We start from the raw sequence: 15,600 nt of genomic DNA, 5'->3' as shown, positions 1-15,600 counted from the left end.
TCACTATCTGTGCTGATTAGGGTGACCAGATGTCCCGATTTTATAGGGACAGTCTTGATTTTGGATCTTTTTCTTATGGAGGCTCCTATTACCCTCCACCCCCTGTCCCGATTTTTCACATTTGCTGTCTGGTCACCCTAGTGCTGATTCTGGACAGGGTTAAAAACACTGGATCAAATTAAAATTCTTCCTTGTTAATAATGGTGAAGTTGTTTATAGAAAATCCCTCCTTCATCCCAAATCCTTGATCTTAAATGTGTGTTGCTTTTGTATAGGAAGCTGGTGAGATTCTTCACTTCTATGTAACCTAGATGCTTATCATTTTCACACTGGCTGAAATGGCTTCTCCTCTGGAAAATCTACCACATAAACAAAAGCAGGTTTTAAACCAAGCACAATGGATTTTCTATGCAGCGTCAGTTTTCAGTTCAGCATCTAATATCAGCAGTCTGACTCAGGTCAGGTGGCAATCAGTCATGGGTTGGGCTGGAATTACTGAAACAGGCAGTACAAAGTAAAGACAAAGACTGCAATTCTGTTGCCTAGAAACTACGCATCTGGGCATATTCCAAATAGGTAAGACAGTCAGAGAGATGTTTTTAAACAACATCCCTTTTAATCCAGCATGTTCCCCTTCCCACACTTTTCTTCTTCTCTGGATTATTAATGTTTTGTTGTTGCTGTTGTTTGCTACTAGTTGTTTGCCAAAGTTGTCAAACTTTAGTCTCCAGAGCACTTCCAGGTGGTCTGAGGAGATGCTTCTGTCATAACAATGAAGCATCTCTCAGTAAGTCTGGCTGCTATTTGCAGATGAGTCCAAAACACTTAAGCTTCCCAATGAATGTATGATCAACTAAATTAAAATTAATACACTGCTCTCTGTACCCTTCAGAACTGTGTTTGTCTTTGGTGTAAATTCAACCATGATTAAATCTACAGATGACACCAAAATTGATGGACAACAAATGCAAAGGAGGACACCGCTAGACAGCACAGTGTCCTGGAGAGATAAGTGAAGGTGAAGCTGTAGGCAATAAGAGGGGATTCAATATTAATAAGTTTGTAGTACTATACCCAGTGAACAGCTAATATAAAATGGGGAGACTGGGAACATTTTAAAGGGGCATTGTGAAATATTTTGTAAACCGCTTTTATAATACCTGTTACCTGAAATAATTTTCAGAAGCTTAGAAATGTGTTTATTTTTCTGCTACTTTTCTCCTTCTCCATTCAACAAACTTTATAATTAGCCATTTGTGTTTGTAATGTAATAAAACTCAGCATGGCCTGTTGTTCCTCTCTAAGGCTCCTTGATGATGTCAGTATGTGTTCATTAAATGCTGCCAGCCAGGGGAGATGACACTTGATTTTCTTTTTTTGATTTTCAATTTGTGTACCACACCGAATTGTTGACAATTAAAAAAAATTGAACACCCAAATTCTAACAGTTTTAAAGTAGGTAACATGTGGAGCTCAAACAGGTTGGTACCTCACACACCTCTCATAGGAATCAAAACAAAAATCAAGTCTAGAAAAGAACATATTTAGGTATTTTTAACATTTCAGTAGCTGTCTGCTGACCTTGGCTAGATGTCTCCTCCTGCAAAGTCTGTTGTACTTGGTTAAACAGCTCTTCACTTGGACATTTCATTGCTATATAATATGAAGCAATTCTTATTTCCACATCATCATCGCCTGCTTGATATAGCCGGACTAATACAGTACGCTTTAAAAAAAAAGATTAAGGTACTTACTTCCCTAAAAGAGTTGAGGTGCATTAATTTCTAGGTATAAGTGGCTAGCCATTGCAATAAGCATTATGAGGAAAGTAAGTTTTATACAACATCAAAACATACACATATATGTACAGCACAGCATCCTGTTCACAAAGTCCCAGGATGCTACACTATTACACAGATTGGGATGGATCCACTGAGCATAGGGGAGCATTAGCATTAACATTACTGAGTTCAGGACTTGACCCCAATACAATAATCATTAATACAGTTTCAAGTAGCAGAATTTACTAGTCCAGGACCAAATCCTCGGTTCCTTATTCAGAGCCTGATCCTGCTAAAACTTCTGTGTCTGAGTAACTTTTCTTCACATGAGCAGGTCTCCTTCCATATCTTACAGGCGGAAGGAAGTCATTTTGTCCACTCAATGTTTAGTTCATACAATGTCATTTATTCTTTTCTACTTAATGGTGCTCCACATGACAACTGGTTTTTTCCAATGAGAATATAGCAATGAGTGGTATAACCATATAACCCAGTTATACCCTTAAACTGGGCACAAAATTTCAGGAGATTTCAATGAGTGCTCTGTATTTGTTACAATGACAGGATCAAGCAGAGGGATCGTCTCCACTGGCACTTTACAGCACTGCAACTTTCTCCCTCAGGGATGTGAAAAAACAACCCCCGGAGCGCTGCAAGGTTCAGCGCTGCAAAGTTCCAGGGTAGACACTGCACTGGTAGCTACGCCCCTCATGGAGGTGGTTTTTTTAGAGCGCTGGGAGAGCTCTCTCCCAGCGCTATGCTGTGACTACACAAGCCACGGCAGCACTGTAACGTTGCTAGTGAAGACGTGCCCTAAGTGTGTCAGCATCGGAAGTAAATCAGTTAAAGAAATGAGGAGGAAATGCTTTGTCTTTCTTAGTATGCTTCAGAGTGTGAGCCCCCTCAAGCGTGGGAGGAAATTCCTGGTCTGTCTAGCAAGACATGCTATAGGATAGTCTTGCTTCAGTAAGGCCTGCTGGGTATGGCTTTACGTTTTCCTGTGTGTACCAAATACTGTGTCAACCATTTACTTCTCTCTAGCCAGTTAAGGATGGGAATGTCTCAGTTGTAACTAGGCTTATCCATTGCATAAAGCTTCCAATACTTCACACTGCACAAAAGGAGGTTGGGGAGGAGGAGGAGGTTATAACAAAAACCAAAAAAACACATGAGCCTCTCCAGGGCTTCACCAAGGCAAGGTAAGCCAGGCAGCTCAAGTTACCACTTTTTATCAATTCGCTAACAGTTACCACAGTGGAATGCTGAAGTTATCTAAAAAACCGACTTCTATAAATTCAACCTAATTTCGTAGTGTAGACATACCCTAAGCATAGTGCTACAGTGATACCTGCAATATTACAATGTGGTAATTATATTGCACGTTCATTATATTAAAAGGGACCTTTTGCCTGCGAAAAGATCACATTTGTCAAGATAAACATTGTAATGCTTTTTTTGCTTCTCCAACAAGAACACAATCCTTCCCAACCTCCCCTGCAGCGGAAAGAGTTCTGCTGGGAGATGCTTTTATACTCAGTTCTTATTTGTTTGCACACTCCAGAATTATTTCACACAGGGGCACCATTTTAGATTGGGGGAGGGGGCAACTTTAACCATGATTCTAAGGGCTACTTAGGCACCTGAAAACTCTAGGGTTTGTTTTTTCCAGATAATAGCTTAGAAATTAGCTGATAGGACTCTGTATCTAATTCCTATATATAAAAAAAGAGGATTAAATAAATATTAGACCCGCTCAGCTCTAATACTAACATGTTCTCACATCATGTATCAAGTCACTTAAGGGACACTGGTTATGTTTTAAATTTTAATGTATATTTTTTGTTACTAACTCTTGAATACAACAATTGTAGAAAAATCTAGATTACTTTCTAACACTTTTTTGCAGTTCATCAAGCCTGGAATAGATCATTTCACTTTGGAAACATCCTACTAGGGCAAGACTGCACCTGCCTGGGGCTCTAGAGGTGTTAAATGTTCAGTTAAAATGTAAAATTACACAGCAGCCATTGCTGTACAACCCAGCCTGGGTAGAACCTGCCACCCCTTGGGAATTAAGTGATCCCCTTTCATCTGACTCTCATTCTCCATCCTTCCTGACCTCTGTGGTGCTCTACATGCTGTCAACCACAACCTCCATCCCAACCTTCTGGGATCATTTGCTGGAGTCTCAGAGAACTGGTTGCCTTGGTTTTGCTCCCATCTATCAGGGTCCTCTTTTTTTCAGCATGCAGAGGAGAGAGAGACTGGTCTCGTCTGCTGGATAGGGAGGTAGCCCTGAAAGACCTAGGTTCTACTCCCCCCCACGGACTTCCTGTCTGACCTCAGTGCTTTAAGGACAGAATTTCAAAAGCTTTTAGGCACCCAAAGATGCAGCTCGATATCTAGTGGTGTTTACAAAGCATCAACCTTCTAAATGAATTTGAAAATCTCACTAGGTGCCTAAATACCTTTGAAAATCTGGCTCTTAGTCTGGGTGTGCCTCAGTGCCCCATCTGTACAATGGGGATAACAGCACAGCTCTACCTCCCCAAGGGGCTGAGAGGAGAAATAGGTTAGACATTGTGAGGCACAGCCTCAGATACTATGGTGATGGGGCCACATAAGTACCACAGGTAGAGTGGGAACTTCGCTATTCACTGCTAGCCCTTCCCTGGGTTTGACCCCTTCTTTTCACCTATGAAAAGGTGAATGTCACCTTGGCTCAGTGCTTTGCTATATTTTTTCTGAATCCCCTGTGTTCTCTCTAAAACAAACCCTCCCCCCTCTCCATGGAGGGATTCCCCTTTTACAGGCTAAACTTCCATATCCTTAATTTGGATATTCCATATCCACCCGCCCTTTCTTATCTTAATCACTCTTTGTCAACAAAATACTGACTCCCTGCCCCAGGGACACCTCTCCTCTGCAGAACTCACACTTTCACACTAACGCTGTGCTGCAGTTAAGAGCTACACCTGGGAGCTTGCACATCTGTATGAAACTCAGGGGCGGGGGGAAGCTCCCACCCTCCCCTGCCCCCCCTAATTGGCGTCCCTGATTTCACACAGTACCGATTCCAATACAGTACCAGTAAACCATCAACCACTGAACATATCACTTACATTGGCAGCACAGGGAATGCGTCTGAAGGCCTGTATGGCAGCCAGGCGGATTTCAGTAGGGTTGCTTCTCAGGGATGCACAAGAACTCAGGACAGGTGTTAGAGATGTTGCTGCCAGCCCTGCATTTCCAATTGCTTTTAACACTAGCTGCAGCTGAAAATACAAAGCAACGTAAAATGGGAAACTGACATCAGGGTTGCTAAAAACATCCCATCACCTGCACAAGATATTTTATTACTTTTATATTATCACATTTTCTTTCAAAATATTCTGCCTAAAACAGATCTCTGCTCACCATTTTATTGCCGCATGGGGAATTCTCAATAATGAACCACAAACATGAGCAGATCTGTAGAATGAACTGCGGAGAAAAACTGCTTGGACCCAGGATGCAAAGGTATCATTTCAGACACTTCTGAATCATTGCTGTGTTCTTCTTGCAAAATTTCAGAACAGTGAATACTGAGAGTGTCCTTGGAGACTGCCTGGAATCAATTGTTTAGATCGGAGAAGGTGATAGCAGAATATCTGCTTATCTGCCAGAGGATCAGGCTGGGTCACAACTCAAAAGATTTGCAGGCATAGATATGTCAGTTCGGCGTGTAAAAAATTTGCACCCCTAAGTGACGCTGTGCCAGCAAAAGCTGATGCAGTTACACTGGCAAAAGAGTCCATATGCTTATATCGCTTATTTCATTCAGGGAACTAGTATAAAGTACAACTCCACTAAAAGGGTTTACCACTATAGTTCCACTGGCAAACCCTTCCTGGCATAGACAAGCCTGTACATACCCAGAATTTGCTCTTCTATAAACAATATAACACCTTTTAAATTAAATTTGGTTTGGAACGGTGATGCTGCAAAAGTATCCAAAAGATACCATGCACATTAATTTCAGTGTGAAGGCACAGATAATTAAACAAGTGGGGGACGGGGACGATTTTCAAATATATGAAAGCTACGTCTCAGTTTGATTATCTATAGATCAAAATGCTGCAGGGTAAAATGCTTAGTGGTAAAGGTTTGGGGTTCCGAATGCCATGGTTGATTAAGTCATTTACCACAATGTTACCATGGTCATGTCCTATACTAAGCATAGAGGAAAGTGGAGGAATTTCAGAAACCAATGGACGCAGTAACTGTTGGAAAATGACAACTTTTCAATAGCAAGCTCTATCCCTAGACTCCCAATACCCATAAGTTCAACTCCTCGTAGGCTGTCCCTCCTTGAATTGTTCGTAGAAACACACATCAGTTTAGTTCAGGAGTAATTGCAGAGTTAAAATGTGTAAGCAAGTGCTATAACTGTGTGAGCTAAAGGAGACTCAAACCCTATTTAGTGTAGGTGGTTTATGATGCGGCTTGAGATTCTTTCGATCGTGCATGGATATTAGTAATATAAGTCAAAATATCCTCTCCCCCTCACCCATTGTACCATACAGTTGCTCAGCTGGTGCTTGGCCTGCCCCTCTTGAGGCAGCTGCATTTCAATGGGTCACAAAAATCAAGCCGTTTTTATTTAGGTGCCTTGCTTTGTGTTTGAACATCTTGGCCAGATCCTGTACAGTCCTTTGGGATGCTTCAAGACTGCAAATGTAAATTATTATTTTCATGAGAAGCTCATGCATGGAACATCAAGGAAAAAGCCCTTCCATTATTTGTATGGCCTTTTAAAAGAAACCCAGCTTTAGTCAGAAATGCATGTGGAAGAGATTAAGAGAAGTCTGGCTTACTCTCAGGAAATAGTTCCTAATGGTGAGAGCTATGAGACTGTGGAATAGTCCCGCAAGGGAAATGGTGGAAGCCCTATTGCCTGAGTTATTTAAAATCAGACTAGGCACAGCACTAAAAGATACACAGTAGGGAGCAATTCTGCCCCTCCCTAGGAAAATGGACTCTACAACCTCATACAACAGATCTTTCCTGTCTGTCTTTCCATCTTCCTTCTACAATTCTATTGCCCACAGGGGCAGTCAAAAAAGTTCAGGAATGGAATTTTTATCTTAAAAGCTCAATTGAAATTCCCATTACATAAAACCTGGTGTTTCAATAACTGCTGTAAACAGAACTGAGAGTGAACAGGATTGCTCAGATGATATGAAAAAAATAACTAAAACCAAGTGTGCTTTGCACATTGGGACCTAAAATTCTAGAAGGTGCAAAATACCTTGGCTAGCATAGCAGTTGGGGTCCTGCTACACTTACTATCTAGTACACTGTCACTGTGGTCTCTAAGTGTGAGAAAGGAGCCAACTGCTTAGGAGGATGGTGAAACAGAAGGAAGATATTTCTTTAAAGGTGAAGTGCAGTTAAAATGAAGAATCCAGAAATATGGGCTGAATTGCTCCCAGTCCAACAGAGAAATCACACACAATCAACTAGCGCAATATCATTTCTCCTTTCCTTGGCAGGTCCTTCAACATCATGTCAATCAACTCCAGTCATGCTGTGACTCCCCAGAGTGCATCATCCGATGATGTCACAGCTACCACTAACTGCATGAAACCAGTCAAAAAGAAGGGACAGGTAAATTATTTCTCATGTGTTATCTGTAGTTTTTAAAAGATTTTTCATTTTATATCCAACAGCTTTTAAAATAATACATTACAAATAAAATTTTAAAATCTGTAGAAAGGATAAGAAAAGATCCAACACTCTTGTGCCTTTTTAGACAATTTTCTAAAATGTTTTGTTGTCTGAATACCCAAGAATGTCCATGAGGGCAACTCTTTTCTGGCCATCAAGCCTCTTTTGGCCATATGTAATACTAAAGAATATAGCTGAAATGAGTAAAAGAACATGTGCTTGTAGATTCAAAGGTATCCATATTCTCACTCCATTGCATGTCATTTTCATCACACAGGTTCTTATTTTGATAATGTCTAAAGGGAGAAAAAGAGAGGGATGGCTGTTTGAAACTTGTCTTCAGGGTTACTCCACTCTTGTCTAACTCACTGTTACCTGGCTGAGTCCTGATTCTTGCAAGGTGCAGTTTCCTCCCAAGTATCCTTCCAGAATGCTTGTCACCATCTGTATTGCAGGCAGAAGGTCACAGGCGCCGTTAGCTGAACAGAAGTGATGCACCAAAGCAGTTATTCCTAAGAAGACACTCCGACTTGCTCCTGGTGACTGCAGCAAAGGCTGTAAAGCAAGACAAGAATGACAGGCTGCTTAAAAACTGTGAGCCTCCTATTTATTATAATACCCTGAGCACTCTGACGGCATGTACATCTTCACAGAGATTTACAAGCATTAATTAATTCATCCTTATGAATTATACTTATACTCTCTTCTGAAGCCACCAAAAATAGCCCCCACTTTCAAATACTGACTATTGTGTCTTTGAAAGGTTTTCATATAAAGCATGTTGGGGAGACTCAGAGGAAAACCCCAGATGATATGGAGAAAAATCTACCACTCTCATATGTTTAAGTGAAGACTGAATTAGTATGATCAGTGAGAGGACTCAAGGCCATTCTACCAAGTGAAATGCATCCCAAGACACTCCCAGTGCTTAGAACACTCACATTGTTTATGTTGTAAAATATACTGCCTGTCCCCATAGCAATGGGCTCTCCAACTCAAGATGAAGCTGCAGCAAATAGAAGCTTTTGATGCAAAAGTGCTGTACAGTGCATGGAGGAGATTAATACAAGTGGCCATTGTCCAGCACTCTCAACAGGGGAGTGCTTTAAATTAAGGATACCAGCGCAGTGAGCATGTAATTTAGGTTGGCTATAACATTATCACCTACACTTTTATTGAGGTATAGCAATAGTGCAGTATTTCATAATGAGTCACATTTTATATTAAGGTTCCTCTGATAAATAGCTTATAAAAGACAATAAATGACTATAACAGTTTATTAACCATTTATTAGTTCGTTATTGTGTCCGACAGCTTGTTTATAACCAGCAGCACCTACCACAGTGGGGTTCTGGTCTCGGACTTGGTGCTAGAATAATAAAAATAATAAAGAAAAATAACCTAAAACACATGTTAGTGTGTTACAAGTGGTTATATAATTATGCCTGAAATATGCTTACAAACCTATAAATCATTTATTAGCCTTTTATAAAAGGAACTTAAATATAAAGTGTGACCAATATATCTTACAGGGCTCAATCCTGCAGACCACTACTCTAGTAATTCTATTGAATTTAATGGGACCAGGACCAGCTGAGTCCATAAGGATTGCAAGATCAGGCCTATGGTTATGCACAGTTTGCATCTGTTGTGACTTGTTTTCTTTTTACAGCACCACTCTACTGAAATTTTCTCTTCCTGCCACTTTGGCAACTACTATTTGCTTTTTAGATGCAGCCAGCTCTATAGGAGAGACACACCATGAGCGCTCTCGTGTACACCCTACTTTTGTTCTTTCTTGTAAAAGCAGTTATTATAAATAAATATGATAAATAAATGGTTGCTGTTTGTATATACACAATCGTAACAGGGCCCTAGGCTGTAAATGTGAATACATATAGGTTAATGCCTGACAGGATGGTATGTTATTTTTCTCCTAGAAAACAACCGGAGTTTGCAGTTCAGCACAGAAATTTTAAAAAGTGCCCTCTAGTAGCAGGTCTCTGTTGCACTGACTGGCAATCAAGCAGTTTCTGATTGCCCTTTACGTAATAAGAGACCAGCCAAGAACTTTTCAAACCTCTCCCAATTTAGCTTTCTAAATAGAAAGTTAAAAGCTGCTGTAGCAACATTGCAAACCCAGATCCAACCAGCAGACTGAGAGCAAGAGTAAGAATCCTGGGAGGAAAGGAGAGAAAGAGCAGCTGGAGAGGGTGGACAGAGGAAGAAGAAATGGAGCAGGAAAAGCATCTGGGGGGGTGGGGGGGAGGGAACGGCCAGAGCAAGCAAAAGACAGAAAAAACTACTGCTGAGGGAGAGAGGGAGACTTTGCATCGAAAGTTGTGGTCCCAGCATTCTAAGGACACTAACAAATTCAACCTCATCTCTTTATGACGTCAGTGTGTAATGAATTTATGTGCATCTACCAGAGCTGTTCATTTCGTGCACATCAGTCAATATTTTAACATACCATACAATAAATTTCAGTGTGAGCACTTGTATGAGTAAAGAGACATGTGTTTTCGGGAACAGAGCCCATATGCTTACATGGGAACCTACTCTGAACTGTTTGTATTCCATAATCATTAGCAGATTCTTTCCCACTGCACAAACTTGCCATGAATTGTAAACATTTCTCAACTACAGGCATTTTGGAGAAGAGGAGCACTGGAAGCGAAGTGGGTCCAAGACACAAAATATGTTTCTATTTGTCCCATAAAGCTGTAGTCAAACCCCATATTTCCATACACCCCGAAGTAAATATGGTTTTGTTGAAAATCCCATAATTTAAGCAATGACCCAGAAGGCTAAATGAGCTGGATATGAATTATCTGAAGTAGGAATTCTGGAAAGCCTTCAAAGCTCTGGCAGCTGTCGCTTTATTATCCTGGCCTGTAATTGTTTGATAGGGAACAGCAAGTTGTGAGAATGATTCTTCATGAGTCTGACCAATAAGTGGGCCCTTTGCTGCCAAGCCAAATAGACCCATGCAGTTATTTTACTGTTTAAAAATGATTTGCAATTGCTGACTTTCCCTCAAAGTGAACTCAGGCTTCTCAAACACAGTCAACTACAGAAGTAGCTATTAAGCTATCCCCACCTGAAATGGAACAGGACAACCTCAGGAAGAATGTACCAGGCCCAAGTTCTCACTCACTGGGCACAGATACATCAGACATTCACAATCCCCCTGCATAAATCCAGCAAGAAGATTCTGTCATGAGTTACGGCCATTGCCTCCTGAACCATTAGGCTTCTCTACCCCATTAAAGGTAAGAAATAGAATTTCCTTCCTTCCTCCTTTCAGCGGCTGTGAGATACGACACACACACATGGAGCCAGTTTCCAAGGTACCCCAGCCAGGAGCAGCCTGTAATTTCTACACTTTGGTCTGATGCTGGCTGTGGACAGAAGAATCTGTGCAAGCTTTTCCTGTCTGCCTCCACATGCTCCATCTGGCCTTGATGTTGCTTTCTCCACCAGGGTATTTGAGATTTATTATAACTGAAAACTGGAATAATTCCCATGGGACTTTTGTGTACCAACTACATGAGTCAGCCAGCAAGAAATGCTAAAGGTATAACATGCCCCATTGCTTCCCTTCCTACACTTGGTCCCCCGTTCACTGCAGGGGCTGTGGAAGAATGGCCATTTTTCCACAGATAAGTTTGGAATATTGTGTACCTTGGTCAGAATTTGGTCTACTATTTATTTTATCCAGCAGTCTTATTACCTTGTTTTCCAGTCACTAAAAAAAACAAATCACAAGGAATGCTGCTCAGGCAGAGGAAACTAAGTGAGAATTGCTGCAATAGCTCTCTCCTTTTTACAGACACCCACCTCTATTCATGATCCCAGAGTAGAAATATTAAAAGACAGGTTGCTCATTCCAGTCTGCATAGATGTAGGAAGTACTTGGAATCTTGCAAACACATTGCCAGTTTGCTCAATTCTTAGCTCAATCCTGAGCTCAATTTTGCATACCCAAGAAATGTGGTTACTTCTTCAGAGAAGCACACAAACTGAACCAAATCTTTTGAGGCTCTCCGATCACTAAAAAAAAGCCCATTTACAGCAGTTTCAATAATAGTGTCCTGCAGAAAGTGAAGCCCAAAGAAGAGGGCATTGTGCAATGTAAAAACCATAGAGCATTAGAGCCCTTTAGGGTGTATGTAAAATTCCCTGTATCCTTTCCTCCAAATCTTGGAAAATGATACATGAAAGGTGACAAATGCCATTCTGAGCTGAAATTCGTGGTATACATGGTAATACACATAGGGACTGTATTACATATTACCTTACGGGGAAACCACACTATAAAAATGTGAATACTCAGCACATGTAATCAACTAACAAGCCAAAATCTGAAAAGTAGCTGTGAGCCTGGAATGTCTGTGGGTGTTCATTATAATACTCGTGAAAAAGTGCTGAATTGACAGCACTGGAGAATGAAGCCCTCTATCCAAAAAACAGGGAGAGCAGAACCTGCAAGAATAGCAGCTTCCTCACACTGTCCTGCCTTTGAACCTCTACCTTGACCCACAGAGAGCACCCATGAGGGGCCAGTTCAGTCTCTTCCCTTCTATCTCTATGCTGCTGGTTCAAATCAAACACCAGTAACTAAAGGCTCTTTGCACCCTCTGCTGGAGTCTTACATGAAATGAGCTGGTAGTTTCAGTCCACTCCCAGAACACATCACTAAAATCACCTCCAGAAGCAGAGTTTCGTGTAAATCTGAGTGTGAGTGAGACGAATAGTCTAAATGCCAAGGCTAGGAACCAGATGGTTTTAATGATAAAATGAAAAACTTGTCTGCTCACAGCAAGAGAGTTGATCATGCCTGTGGTGGGCTCAGGAATGAATGACAATGACCAAAGGAAAGATTCCATTTTGTCCTCTTCCACTTCTTTTGCAACAATAATTTCTTTCATCAGGACAACACAGGCCTCTGTAGCACACGATGGGAGAGCATCTACTAGCGGCTGCCTGAAACACAACAGAAAAACATCAAAACCTACATGAACTGAAGTACCTCAGAGTCAAAGAATATTTGCCTTCTGTCTTCCTGAGACTGAGGTTGCTTCAATGGAAATAAAAGCCCACTAAAAAACTGAGGGGCATATCCTGACCCTACAAAAGTCAAGGTGAGGTTTGACATGGATTTCAGCGGGTGCAGTGCTGGACCTCCTAGGCCAAGATTTTCAAATGTGACTAGTGATTCTGGGCATCCCAAGTTTTTTGTCTCCTCAAGGGACTTGATTTTCAAGAAAGGACTCAGCGTCCCTCTCTCAAAAATAGGTCCCTCTAAGATGTCTCAAATTGGGCACCTAAAGACTGAAATGTCTCAAATCTTAGTCATTTATGTCTGCAGTTCAGAATTATGTCACTTGGGAAGGTGTTTATTGCTAAACTGAAAAAAGGTATTTATATAGCAGAAGAAGAATGTCCACACAGGGGGCTATACTGGTGTAGCTATACTGGTATAATTGGTAAGACTTTCCCATGTAGATAAAGCCTTAGACTACTATCGGCAGAAGATGACCTACAGTTGTGATTTTTCTCTGAAGAATAATGTAGCTATTTGTCAGCATGAGAGAAATTAAGTGATTTAGGGTTTTTCTTATAACTAATGTAGAGTTAATGCCAATTTTTCATGTTTGTGTCAAGTGAAGCATGAACCATTGTTACAAATCCAGAGCAGCTGTACAGAAAATTTAGTCTAAGCTAGATAATATTTTGGCCTGAAAGCACATTAAATGCCTGTTTCTATGCTTGCAGTTCTCAATATATTTACTTGTATTTGTTAAGAAAGCCCACATTGTCAGAAGGAGGAAGAAAAATAAGATTATAGGCCTGATCCCACTCTTACTGAAGTTGAGGGACAAACTAATTGACCAAAATAGCGTAGAACTAAGCCTTATCAAAGATCCAAACCCTCAGATCTGAACCATCCCCAATATTAGAGATGTTTGGACCTTGATCAAACGTTGTGAGTGAGGCCCAACTCTAGATTATATCAAGGAAATAATTTCCACCTAAAAGTTTCTTCAATCAAAACTGGGAAAGTATTATCGACGACATTTTTGTGGACATTGGTTGAGGGTTTTTTTAGTCAGCTCTGGAAAGGCTTGAAAGGGATTTTTGACCTTCCTTGCATGCAGTCAGCATTGTTGGTGAAAGAACATTCCATTAGGAAGGATATAATTTTAGGGTTAGGCAAACTGGTTTGGATCAGTTAAGAACAGACCAAAACTTTTGCAAAAACGAATCCAAACGTTCTGTTCACTTTAAAATTACTTTTCTTTTTCACCTTCCTCTGCTATTGTCATGGTATTTCTGGTAGGACTGAAGGAAGGAAGTGGCAGAAATCTCATAAGAAAACCTTTTTTTTTTAATAAGGTTGCCTCCAGACCAATTTTGCAACCTCAAAAGGTTTGATAATGTTGGGTTAAGCATCTGTTTGGTACTTATCTTGAGCTACACCAAACCTCAGAACCTTTTAATGTGCCCACAACAATAATCATTTGACAACGTCCAGGTATTCATGATTTCACCAAGGTAGGATTCTCCTTGCCCTGATTCCAACCAACACGTATACATAATTTCCAGATTGTTTGATTTATACTAACTGAGAAGGAATAGCTGGACAAGATGCATAAAAATTGAAACAAAAATGACTTGTTTGGGCATGCAAAAATGTCAGGACTGAGACAATGTTTTAGAAACACAACACTCCCAGAGAACTGAACAAAAATAGCTAGACTCCCAGTGTCTAGTGAAACCCTCAAACACACACAGAAATATCCCATCCTCCACTCCACCAATCACATTTCCTGCACAATTGGCACTGTTATTCTGGGAACAGACTATAGATGGCTGTAAAACAAATTGAACATGTTACTTTTCCTTATCAAACACATCAGCTTTGGTGAACATCAATCAAGATTTATTCCTCTAATGAAGCACATCTGGAGCAGCTGCCACTTCTAATTCATTCCACATTAGAAAGTTCATAATGTTCCCAGTGAGATTTTCTTAACCGGGATTTTCCATATTTTTCCATTATGGCAGGTGCCTAACAACATAAATCTTGATTTACATCCAGATGTAACCTGAGCATGACCTGAGCTTCCCATTGGTATTGTTCCTGGAATGGCTGGAAAGTTCTCTTCGTGAGGAAGTGGACAGAGAAGGCAACTCTGCATACTGTGCTGGATCAATGACCAGCACTGGCAGGGCATTTCTAGTGGAAAAGGCTTTACACGGATACCATTAACAGTGGCCACATTTATCAGCACTGGCATTAAATACCAAACACATTAAATTGGGAACTGTAGAAGATACACATAAAACACCCTTGAAACAGAAATCCTCTTCTATGTGCTCCCCCTTCCCATACTATTTGTACTGTTTTCAATGGACTCATTCACTGTATTTAATCTAATTTCATACACCCATGCCCTATAGATTTCTGGGCCAAATTCTTGCCTTGATTTACATTCATACAGCTGTGCTAACTTTGACTCTGTTGGCCTGAGTCTCTTTTCACCTCCACTGGTGTAAGTCAGAATCAACACCATTAGAGGCAGTGAAGTTACACCAGTTTAATACTGATCAAGTTTGCAGATGACACAAAAATTGGGGGAGTGGTAAATAATAAAGACGTCAGAGGTCACTGATTCAGAGTGAACTGGATCACTTGGTAAGCTGGGTGCAAGCAAACAATGTGTGTTTTAATAGTGCTAAATGTAAATGTATTAATCTAGGAACAAAGAATGTAGGCCATGCATACAGGATGGGGGACTCTACCCTGGGAAGCAGTGATTCTGAAGAAGATTTGCAGATTGTGGTGGATAATCAGCTGAACGTGAACCCCCAGTGTGATGCTGTGGCCAAAAGGGCTAATGCGATCCTGGGATACATAGCAAGGGAATCTTGAGTAGGAATAGAGAGATTATTTTACCTCTGTATTTGACACTGGTGCAAAATGTTGCTGAAATACTGTGTCCACACTTCAAGAAGGATGTTGATATATTGGAGAGCATAAAGAGAAGAGCCACGAGAATGATTAAAGGATTAGAAAACATGCCTTATAGTGATGGACTCAAGG

The 15,600-nt window shown here is 40.7% G+C and overlaps 1 protein-coding gene across 5 annotated transcripts in view; it reads right to left on the bottom strand.

Moving 5' to 3' along the window:
- Positions 1–15,600, bottom strand: part of LOC311527068 (uncharacterized protein) — a 153,296-nt gene that overhangs the window by 103,588 nt on the left and 34,108 nt on the right. For all 5 annotated transcript variants that reach the window (XM_084640682.1, XM_084640679.1, XM_084640680.1 and 2 more), the window contains exons 10-13: positions 12,311–12,476; positions 7,866–8,045; positions 4,904–5,056; positions 1,582–1,726 (exon numbers count right to left, since the gene is read on the bottom strand). In XM_084640682.1, coding sequence (XP_084496808.1) covers positions 1,582–1,726; positions 4,904–5,056; positions 7,866–8,045; positions 12,311–12,476 — 644 coding nt within the window. The remainder of the gene's footprint in view (positions 1–1,581; positions 1,727–4,903; positions 5,057–7,865; positions 8,046–12,310; positions 12,477–15,600) is intronic.

Source organism: Lepidochelys olivacea (genome assembly GCF_965140295.1).
Source record: "Lepidochelys olivacea isolate rLepOli2 genome assembly, chromosome: 10".
In the NCBI taxonomy this organism is placed as follows: Eukaryota; Metazoa; Chordata; order Testudines; family Cheloniidae; genus Lepidochelys; species Lepidochelys olivacea.
Note: the sequence above shows the minus strand (reverse complement) of the source record. Positions and strands in the feature narration are given on the sequence as shown.